The 12094-nt window shown below is 35.5% G+C and overlaps 1 protein-coding gene across 1 annotated transcript; it reads right to left on the reverse strand.

The window, feature by feature from the left end:
- Positions 1-8608: 8608 nt before the first annotated feature.
- On the reverse strand, positions 8609-11771 carry LOC128557192 (calponin homology domain-containing protein DDB_G0272472-like). Its single transcript, XM_053544178.1, has 2 exons — positions 10029-11771; positions 8609-9884 (listed from the first exon to the last, which is right to left on the reverse strand). The coding sequence occupies exons 1-2, from the start codon at positions 10214-10216 to the stop codon at positions 9137-9139; spliced, it is 936 nt and encodes a 311-aa protein (XP_053400153.1). The 5' UTR covers positions 10217-11771; the 3' UTR covers positions 8609-9136.
- Positions 11772-12094: the final 323 nt, after the last annotated feature.

Raw genomic sequence — 12094 nt, forward strand, 5'->3', positions numbered from 1 at the left:
GAAATACCAAAACCGTCTCCCGCATGTTGCAAATGAAAAAATTTTAAACACACTAAATCCACCGCAGACGACAATCAAGGCACAGTGTGAAACGGTCAATGAGAAAAATGCTGAAAGTGTTCTAAAGGATAATGACGAGTCAGTGGATAATAAACGCAGTGATCCAAGTTTTAAGGGTTTATTTTCTGGAAATCACTCATTCTCTGGATGCACTTTTCAGTTTTAATATCGTACGAGAACTGTTTGTAACAGTGTGTTGGAATTGTTGTTCATAATGATTATATAATTGACCTACCCGTAGCACATACATTATCGTGCCATAGCAGATACATTTTAGCAAAATAGCACATAGCGGATACTTTTTTAGCGCTTTTCAGTTTTAAGAAACATTTAAGAAACTTTGAATTTCATATTTCATGACAATCCTGTATTTCTGATGTTCATTTAGAGATAATGATAAATATCGAATCTTCGAAATATTCTAGTTTTATTATTCTTTTACTTTATAGATGCAGGTATTTGTGATCACTCTATCTCCGTGAACAATAAATTTGAAATAAAATCATGTTTTCATTGGCAGGAAAAAATAATACTCCCTCCATAGGACCTTGCCATTGTAAGAAAAAAGTGTTGCGATATATATATTCTTTCTCTGTGAACTTAAATTGGAGCTAAATCATCTTTTCTTTGAAAGGAAAAATTATACTCCCTTGATAGGACCTCAATAGAGAAAAAGTGTTCCGATATATATCAAACAGTTTTACTGTGCTGATATATATCGGAACACTTTTTTTCTTATGAACTCCATAAGAAAAAGTGTTCCGATATATATCGGAACAGTTTTGTAAGATATCAGCCAGTTTTGTAGTAATAATGTGTGTTACCATGTATAACATGCTGCAAAGATCAAAGGAAAATTGCCGCACTATGCGATAATAGAACATATTATATCATAACTTTGTTTGTTTGACCCTAAATAACAATTAATTCAATTATTTACTGACCATTGTAAAATCTAAACTAAAAGAAGTTGACGCCAAAACATTTAATTGTTTAATACCAGTTAGAATTTCAAAAGCTCGTACTGAACTGAACAGTTTTACATATAAAGAGGATATTACATGTGTGTATTTTCATATTGAATCTATCAAACGAATTGAATAAAATAATAAAATGCGAGCCTCGCATTTTATTATTTTATTCAACTCGTTTGATAAATTCAGTATGGAAAGTCACAAATGTAATATTCTTTTTATCACATTTTAGCCTTTCTTGTCGGAAAATTTAAAAAATCGACTTTCTTTTACTATATAAACAAGACAATTTGACCGACGTCGCCTATGGTATAAATGACGTCGACGTCAAAGCTTTATTACACTAGTGTATTATCATTTTTAATCAATGGCTTTATTACACTCCCGCGACGTCAAACATGTGATAAACATTTTTTATCATAGAAATATAAAGATGCAGTACAACACAAGTCAGAAAATACGATGTTGCATACTTAATGTTTAGAGGTAAATTACTCCAGGAGCCCTGTTCCTGTATCGAAATAGTTTACAGTAATAAAACATCGGCCTCAGAAGCTGATATATCATCATATGACCTCAGACACAACAACACAAACACACATTCATAATTTAAGAACACGTTTGATGTTTCTAGGTTTATAGGATGATAGTTGCATCAAGCCTTGTCTAGTGTGTAATGTATGATTACTGTAAAAGTCGAATTTACCTTTCAACTGATGTAACCATCTTCTTCGTGGATATTTCATGTAAACTGAAAATTTAATCTTTGCAAAGTTTGTTTGATTTATTGGGGTTTAAGTTACAAAACAAACTGTCGTTTGGCGACTTTTCTCCGGTTGATGGTGGAGGAATATCCCAGTAAACATCGTGAATTATTGCAGGGTACGAATGAGCACAGTCCAGCCTGTGAAGAATTATCGCCCTTCCGTTGGCCAACTAGAAGGCTACCTCACAAGAAAGAAATATAAACCCTTATTTTTCAGAGTATTTTATGTAAACACGGAGCTGTATTCTTTGTGAAGTATGTAGATATGATAAAAAATAATATTAGCAATTTGTTTAGTGGGTAGAGGTAAATATGCACGTTTGATAAACCAGAAATAATGACGTAACGTCATTTATCCAGAAAACGTAGAATAAACCCAATTAGCCTGGACTTGGAAATCATTTTATGAATTAATGGCAACTTGTGAGTCAATTTATTATTACGGTAACGTTTCTATTTTTTAAAGTGAAAATTTGATATTTAACATTTGACACGTTAGATAATTCCAAATGACGTCTTAAAATCAGCTCTCTTAATCATTAGCAAATATCTCAAATACAGACCAATACATTTTATTTCACCGTATTATAGGCCATACATTTATTTACGTTTATGAGAGGTTTCACTTATATCAACATAGTGGAAATATTTCTGTTCACGAAAATGTTGTCAAAACTGTCAGAAGAAATCATACCTTATATCTATTCATTAAAGATCCCACTTTATTTGCGCTAATTAGTGTTAATTGGCATTCATCGAGTTTCTGATATTATTGTCACTTTGCAGGTAGAAAAAAGTTAGAAATTGTCAGAATGGATTCCCAGGCTAAGTGTTGGAAGCCATCAGGTTGGAAAAAGTACACTGTAAGAAATTGTCACGAGGAAAAAGAAATGATTCCATAAACATATTATTTACCCAAACAAAGATTAGCAACAACCCTCTAATTATAAATATTACCTGTCATAAATACTGTTATGTTGACAACGCGATTCATACAGATAAGCGGTGACAGCATTTCATTAAGCAAACACACTCACTAAATAAGAACGTTAAATGATTTTATTGTGATCGTAAAAACAAATTCTGAACCACTTAGAAATGTTAAAATCGGTTTCTGTCGTTTAGAGAAATTTTGCAAAAGGTAAATAGAAATTAAAACAGTTTTCAAAGAAATGTAGAATATGTCTCATAAATACATTAACATTCTTGTCATATTATATTTAATGTCTTTCGTCTATCATTATCGTGCAATACACTGAAATGTCATAGAATTGAAGCTGCAATGCATATTGCAAAGAGTCTGAATGAATTTCAGATAGAAAATTTCCCTATGATACATCATTTTTTCTATATATCCGCCATCGAGTGGTTAGGGATTTTTTGTCCCTCACAGCTATGGGTTATAAACCCCAGAAGAGGTCTAGCACTTTTTCATGTTACAAAACCATTCATCCAGCTGACTTGCTGTTGGCTGGTGGTTATACGCAACTTACCACCAAAATCTGATATAATGCTGAGCGCAAAGCAAGGGCGCTACTGAAACCATTTTTCAAGTCTTTGGTATGATGCGGGATCGAACCCACGACCTCCCGCTCTCGAAGCGGACGTTCTACCACTAGGCTATTGACTTGCTTGTTAAGATTAAAGAACAAATGAGACAGAAAAGCTAACAGATTCTATAAAATGTGTATATTCACCCAAAACAACTGAGAGCAGAATTTGGGTTTTGTACATCTGCATTGTTATTGAGGCAAAATGAACATCACTAAAATTAATTCAGAGCTTTCCAAGTAGGAAATGTTTAAGTAAAACACATGTTGAGGTTTATAGTTATAGTTATCGGATAAATTCACTTTCATGCAAAATGTTTCGTATATTTATTGCACGCGTGCTTAATATTTATATAATTTTATTTGTGTTTTATTCCTACAGACAACTATTTTGAAAATATGCAAATTTTTAACTAGAGGAATTTACTAATGAACATATGAACATGTTCCATTTTTTGTACGTTTGCACAATTAGATGTTTTCGCAAATTCTCTTAATTTAATTTTAGCGTTGGTTCAATGCCACACAATCAATGACATATTAAGTTCCGACATAGATAACATCATGATATTTTTTTATATATATATTTTGTGATGTTTTGTGTGTCCATATCAGTTGTGATATGTAGTTTGTACAGCGCTTTTGGACGTTTATTTTATAGATGAAATAAGCGCTATAAAATCTGGTAAATAATAATAATGATAAGAAGAAGAAGAAGAAGCAATGTTCGAATGCTAGCCGGAACACGGATGAAGTAGGGACATATCAAAGATTAATTTTTCAGTCTGACATTGTTTCAGGAAGTGGTGTCATTCATGTCATAAATGAAATACTGCTTCCTCCTTTAATCAAGTTTCGCATTCGGACTATGATATTGTTTTGTTATATGCATATAGCAAGACAGTAAGGCAGAAATATATTACAAAGAATTTCATATAAACACTAGCACTGCCAATTTGCGAGGAACTTGCGAGGACCTTTTCTTATTTCCTGTCTTGTGTTTAGCGAGCAGTTTGCATTAACAGTTATGTTGTCCTGATCAAGATCTACACGAAACAGCCGGTTTTCGTACGTCCGATGCCATGTTCAGTCTTTCATGTTGTGTCAACTACAACTGGGTCAGTTTAATGACGCTATTTCAGCTTTGGTTGATAAATATTACATTAACAAATGACAAAAGTTCATCTGATGGTGTATTTAAACTACAATCGTTTTTGATTCATTGTCTCACAAAAACATATAAATATATAGCAAGTTATGTGTCTACTTGGGGTGGGTGCTGTGAGGTACTGCAAAGAATGATGCATACCGTTTTATATTGTCATGTTTTAGGCATTTATATTGATCTATAATTTCTGCTGGTCGAAAAGTGATTCAAAAGCTTTTGTTTCGATAATATTCCTTCTGAATGTAGACTTTTAAAATGCGAAAACAAAATCAATTTATTGGCAAAAAAATAAAGTTTTCAATGCCGCTTTGAAATTCACTAAACCGTATGACAGTGGGACAAAGCCAAAGGAACAGTTAAGATTTGAAGGATATATTGTTTAAAGGGGTTAGACTTAACATATGAAGATGATTCCGTACCAAGACATATGTTCAGTATTGAGTGGTTGGCTTTTAAGAAGTGTTCGTTTGTACAGTATATGACCTGGATTTATACACTTTCTATTCTAATTATGTTTTGTTCTTGAAAAAAAAAATCTAGATGTTTTTGCTATAATTATACTACCTATGATTTCTACCTAAAGTTCACAAAATTGAACCAAGACTGCAGCGACATACGAATGTTATGATGCTGTTTGTGACAGGAAAGGCCGTACCGGCGACAGTAACCATCAGAACAAATCAACACCCTTTACAATATTTACAAATTTATTTACAAAAGATGATTATTTACAATGAATAGATGATATAAAGAAAAAAAAACTGATTATAAGAAAGAAAAAAAAAGAAAGTTCAGTATCTCTAGATACAAAAGTTCTTATAGTCCATTCTAATCTGACGTGACACAGGTCTTTAATGTAATTGTGAACTTTAAGTAGCACAAACAAAACATAGCTTCTAAATTCAGTCCCTTTAAACCGTGAATACGTTGATTCCGTGTTGGCTCCCTATGGTGGTAGGTGATTGCATCCCTGAGCTGACTTCAGAGGATAACAAAAATCATCGTCTTTGCGGTTATACGGCACAACCATGGGACGAAAGCTCTGCGCTGGGAATATCACATCCAGGCGAGTGAAGACAAGTGAACCTCGGGCATTGTACTTCCGGGTTATGACATCACCAGGAAAAATCGTCTGGTGGAAGAAGCTCGATCGAGCATAAATTTCTAGCAAGAAAATAATTCAGACATAGATTCGTCTATAAAGTCGTAAGGTGGTGTGCGCAAGGCATATCTAGTCCAGTCTATTTAAAGGATAATGTCCCGCCAAATACTAAATTTCATAGGATTCACGGCTAAGCCGTGGACTCTTACTATTTCTATTTTCACGGGATTCACGATATAGCCGGGGAATCTGACTACTTTGGCGCGAATTTAAATTGACAATTTGAGGCCCATTATAGTGGTTTTGGGGATAAAAACATAAATTACTGAAGTTTATAAAATATCAACTTTCTTATTACTGAACAGAATTTAATGAAATTTACATGGAAATTTAAGTTATGAAATACAGAAAAACATGAGAGGTATTTCATGCGTGAAATCTGACATTTACCTCAATAACTCAAAAATTTACAAAAAGATGATGCAATACCTGCATTTACACTACATATAAAATAAGGCCCGTATGTCAATTTGTGACACACGTCCCCCCTTAAAAAGAAAATTCATAATTTTCTTAATTGAAAGCAAAATGACATACTGAAAATAGCAAACACAAAAAGAAAACACACACTGTCACTATCTGTACACAATATAATATAGCCACCTGTCTACACTCTACTCAAATAATCTGCGCCTACATTTTCTCTACCAGGAATTGCTCTAATACTGATCCTATATGGCTGTAATGCCAATGCCCATCTCATCAGCCTGGAATTGCTAAGTTTCGCTTTATTCAAATAAATGAGTGGCTGATGATCTGTCTCTAGTACAAAGTCTTTACCGAACAAATACCGGTGAAACTTAGCTACTGCCCATACTATCGCTAAACACTCCTTCTCTATCACTGAGTACTTTTGCTCCCTAGGTAGCAATTTTCTACTAGCATACGCTACAGGTAATTTCTCTCCATCACTTTCCTGAAGCAATACTGAGCCTAAACCTAAATCTGAAGCATCTACTCTCAATATAAAAGTCTGATCTAAATCTGGCAACTTCAAAATAGGCGGACCCATTAAGCTAGCCTTCAAAGTCTGGAAAGCCTTTTCTTGACTTTCACCCCACTCTACAAGATTTGGCTGACCCTTTTTCGTCAAATCTGTGAGCGGAACTGCAATGGCGCCGAAATTTGAGATAAACTTAAAAAGTATCAATAGAAGTACGCATACAAAATATATATCTGTCAATACATTTGAGAAATTGTCTAACAAATCTACTACTTCCTGTTTACATGCTACTGGTAACTCTGGATTTATCTCTACATCTTTGTACGTTTCTGTACCCTGCTTTATAGGACACAAAACTATATCCTTTTCTACTCTACTCGAAAACTCATCACTACTTTCATTCGGATCTAATCTGTCATAATCTCTCTGATCCTCCTCTACAATAGCTGCTCCAACCTTACTTAATATACCCTTATCTGGTATAGACTTACTATCATCCTTCCTTTCACAGTACTGTTTGAGCATGTTTGCATGAAACGTTTTCAACTTTCCGTCTACATCTATCCTGTAATCTAGTCTATTTACTACCTCTACTACTACGTAAGGACCCTTCCAATGTAACAACAATTTATTATGTTTCGTAGGTAACAATACAAGTACCTTACTACCTGCCTTAAACCTCCTATCTCTAGCCTTCCTATTGTAATACTTCTTGTATCTAGCACTACTTTTTGCTAACTGTTGCTGAGCTATCTTACACGTATCCTCCAACTTGTCTTGCAAATCCATAACATACTGGTAAGTGGTTTTAACCTCATCATTCTCCGTCTTACCAGCCCATAACTCTCTTAGCACAGTTATCGGTCCACGGATTGTTCTACCATAAAGTAACTCAAAGGGAGAAAATCCCAAACTTTCTTGCGGAACTTCACGGTAAGCAAACAACATAGCATTCAAATACCTATCCCAATCTCTAGGTCTCTCACTACACATACGCTTCAACATTTGCTTCAAACTACCCTTAAACTTCTCTACTAAACCGTTACACATAGGGTGATACGGTGTTGTAGTTAACTGCCTTAATGACAATAACCTACTAACTTCTGCCATAAGGTCTGACGTAAACTGCGATCCACAATCGGTAAGCATTTCCTCTGGCACTCCTAATCTACTGTACATATCTACTAATGCCTCTGCTACTCTCTCAGTTTCAATACTAGGTAGTGCTACAGCTTCTGGATATCTAGTAGCATAATCTACCATAGTCAAAATGTACCTGTTTTTCCTATCAGTCATAGGTTCGATCGGACCAACGATGTCGACAGCAACTCTCTTAAACGGAGTATCAATCAAAGGCATTTTTCCTAACGGAACTTTACTTACTCTACCCTTAGCTATAGTACGTTGACAAATACTACATGACTGACAGTACCTCCTAACCTCTGCCATTACTCCTGGCCAGTAAAATTCGCCTAATACCCTATCACTAGTTTTCCTTATACCTAAATGGCCTGACAGTAACGAATCATGTGCAACTTTCATCACAGTTTCTCTAAGACATTTAGGTACAATCAACTGTCACTTTTGTCTAAATTCTGGGCGGTATACTCTCTATATAACAATCTATTCCTAATCTCAAACCTAACTGAACCTTTACCTCTACACTGCTTAATCGTACCTTCCTCAGCCTTCTTTCTACACAAATCTAAAGTGCTATCATTCTGTTGCTTTTCTAAGAATTCCTCTCTAGATACATCTAAAATCTGAGACGGAACTTTAAGCTTTACTTGCTTCTTAACTTTGGCTTGCGCCCTAGTTTCTACTGCTGACGCTAAACTACTAAACTGAGGTTCTACAGCTCCCTCTACATTACCAATTATAACATCATTGGTAGGATTATCTACAACCAACGCCTCTACTGTACCCTTGAAATACGGACAATCAATATCTATTCTAGCTACATCTAGCTTATGTTCACGCCCATCTATGTACTTACATCTACGGGTTTTCTCTAAAAACTGACTTGCTTCTACTAAGTCCCGTTTCACTATCACACATGTACAACCTGTATCCCGCATAGCGATTACATCCCTACCATTACAAGTACCGGGTTTTGTAGGACATGTACTTACACTAAGCATACCTAACTCCTCAACATCACTTAGTTCTATAATACTATTTCCACTCTCTGACCTACTTGACTTACTCCTATCTCTATCTCTATTTCTTCCTCTACCTCTACTCCTAGATCGGTCACGGCCTCTACCTCTATTTATATTTTCCTTACTATTTCTATTCTCCCCTTTACTACTTTCCTGCTCTACCTCTAACTCTGCTGCTGCATTGGCACTATTACCGCCGTACTTTCCACTCCTACAGTAATATGAGCTATGCCCTATTCGACCACACTTATTACACTTCAGTACACCAAAGGGTTGAAAACCTCTACCTCTATTAGCAACATTGCTACTACCTCTATTACTAGTGCCTACATTACAACTACTAGGATACTGTCATTGAGGTATTTCATATGGTTTAAGGCTCCGGGCCTTATTGGTTCGATTCACGACATACTTGGGACCTCCACGAGTCTTTGCAAACAAATCTGCATCTTCTGCTACATCCCTAGCTTTAACTAACCTCTTACTACTCAAATTCTGGTATAGTTCTCTATTACATACATCTAAAAATTGGTCCCTAAGAATAAAATCTAACAATCCTTCGTACGTTTTCTCTACCTTACTCAATCTAAGCCAACCATCTAAATATCTACTTATTCTAGCTAGAAACATCACAAAGGTCTCATTATCCCGAGGCCTCTCAGTTCTAAACTTTTTCTTATAGCCATCGTCAGTGAGTTCGAACTGACGTAGCAAAGCGGCTTTCAGTTTATCATAATCCTTCCTATCTTCCAACGGAAGCCTATCAAAAACCTCTCTTGCCGTACCCTTTAGAAGGAAAAGTAAGTTTAGTGACCATATCTCTTTATCCCAGTCCTGCGCAACAGCGTACGTTTCGTACACATTCAAGTACGCATCCATGGAATCAATTTTCTCATCAAAGGGAGACATCTTAACCTTTACCTTTTTCTTACTCATCTTTTCTAAGTCTGTTTTAAACTTATGCTCTGTTTCTAATTTCCTACTTTCTGCTTCCTCCTTCTCTGTTTCTAACTTTCTAGCTAACATTAACTTATCCTTTTCCATTTCTAACTTATCCTGTTCTAACTTACGTTCATATTCTATCTTTTCCTTCTGCAACCTAGCCTCTAACTCTAACCTTACTCTCTCTGCTTCTAATCTTTCCTTCTCTGCTTCTAATCTTTCCTTCTCTGCTTCTAATTCTAATCTTTCCTTCTCTTCTAAACTACTTTGTCGTTCATATTCTATCTTTTCTTTCTGCAACCTAGCTTCTAACTCTAATCTTTCCCTATCTCTTTCTCTCTCTGCTTCTAACCTATCTTTCTCTGCTTCTAATCTACTATGTCTTTCCTCACGTTCCCTAGCCTGCTCTTCCTTAACAAAGTTACGTAACTCCTCTCCTTCATAACCTAACTCTTTTCCTACCTTCGTTAGCTCTACTACACTAGTCATGATTACACTACGTTAACACTATATAACACTACAGTACAACAGCTACTATAACAACCTGAGACACTAGTTAAACAAACGTGAGGGAATACTAGACTACACTAGTTTACACTAAAGCTCTACAGTTACCACTGAAGCCAAAACAAAATACTATACTCTACGTATATACTACACAAAACGTCCTCACTAAAATAATAATACACTAAGTTGCGCAACAGTACTATGTGTCAATCAAGGTTGCATAGGCAACAATCAACAAAGTACAGTGACAGTAGGCTGCAACAATACCCTAGCCTTATCAAATATCAATCAACTGTAACTAGTGTTAACACTTTAGTGTAACAAATAAAACAAATATAAATCAAAGTGTTTTATCCTAAGATAAAGTATAGGTATAACACAACAGTGTAGCACTAAAACTTAAAAGTAGGTTAAAAGTATATGCAAGTAAACAAGCTTGCTAACACACACAAATTAAAAAAAAAATACTGTATCTGGTATGTATACAGCACACTAATACCTAATAGGATCACTGGGAGAAGTAGGGCGATGCACAAGTAAGAGTGAGTAGGATAACTCTCCTTGTCAAGGGCGGTCACTCTCAGCACAGATATATGATGGCTTAATCATAGAGTGACACAAAAACCCAAAAGAAAAATAAAAGGAACGAACTCACCCCAGAATGCAAGTGTCGTAAACAACTGTCTATCAGTCTGTGACCACAAAAGCTGGTTAGCTGAAGCTACGGATCTGTCTTGTCTTGTCTGAGGTAAGACGTCACTCTGAAAATGAATAAAACTATTATATGTGTACAAATAGAACAAAACAAGAGGAATCTTTACAAATTATTGCTGCAGTTAAATGGGTGTTAATAATGTTCGAATAGCTACTGTGTCTGGTCGACCAATCCCACTTCTGACACCATTGTGACAGGAAAGGCCGTACCGGCGACAGTAACCATCAGAACAAATCAACACCCTTTACAATATTTACAAATTTATTTACAAAAGATGATTATTTACAATGAATAGATGATATGAAGAAAAAAAAACTGATTATAAGAAGAAAAAAAAAAGAAAGTTCAGTATCTCTAGATACAAAAGTTCTTATAGTCCATTCTAATCTGACGTGACACAGGTCTTTAATGTAATTGTGAACTTTAAGTAGCACAAACAAAACATAGCTTCTAAATTCAGTCCATTTAAACCGTGAATACGTTGATTCCGTGTTGGCTCCCTATGGTGGTAGGTGATTGCATCCCTGAGCTGACTTCAGAGGATAACAAAAATCATCGTCTTTGCGGTTTACGGCACAACCATGGGACGAAAGCTCTGCGCTGGGAATATCACATCCAGGCGAGTGAAGACAAGTGAACCTCGGGCATTGTACTTCCGGGTTATGACATCACCAGGAAAAATCGTCTGGTGGAAGAAGCTCGATCGAGCATAAATTTCTAGCAAGAAAATAATTCAGACATAGATTCGTCTATAAAGTCGTAAGGTGGTGTGCGCAAGGCATATCTAGTCCAGTCTATTTAAAGGATAATGTCCCGCCAAATATTAAATTTCATAGGATTCACGGCTAAGCCGTGGACTCTTACTATTTCTATTTTCACGGGATTCACGATATAGCCGGGGAATCTGACTACTTTGGCGCGAATTTAAATTGACAATTTGAGGCCCATTATAGTGGTTTTGGGGATAAAAACATAAATTACTGAAGTTTATAAAATATCAACTTTCTTATTACTGAACAGAATTTAATGAAATTTACATGGAAATTTAAGTTATGAAATACAGAAAAACATGAGAGGTATTTCATGCGTGAAATCTGACATTTACCTCAATAACTCAAAAATTTACAAAAAGATGATGCAATACC

Source organism: Mercenaria mercenaria, chromosome 5 (genome assembly GCF_021730395.1).
Source record: "Mercenaria mercenaria strain notata chromosome 5, MADL_Memer_1, whole genome shotgun sequence".
NCBI classification, from domain to species: domain Eukaryota; kingdom Metazoa; phylum Mollusca; class Bivalvia; order Venerida; family Veneridae; genus Mercenaria; species Mercenaria mercenaria.

Excerpts from the sequence above, each read along its gene's own strand:
- LOC128557192 (XM_053544178.1), bottom strand. The coding sequence starts at position 10,216 with ATGACTAGTGTAGTAGAGCTAACGAAGGTAGGAAAAGAGTTAGGTTAT. Across the intron at positions 9,885-10,028 it reads AGATTAGAGTTAGAAGCTAG|GTTGCAGAAGGAAAAGATAG; the intron begins GTTGCAGAAAGA and ends GTTAGAGGCTAG.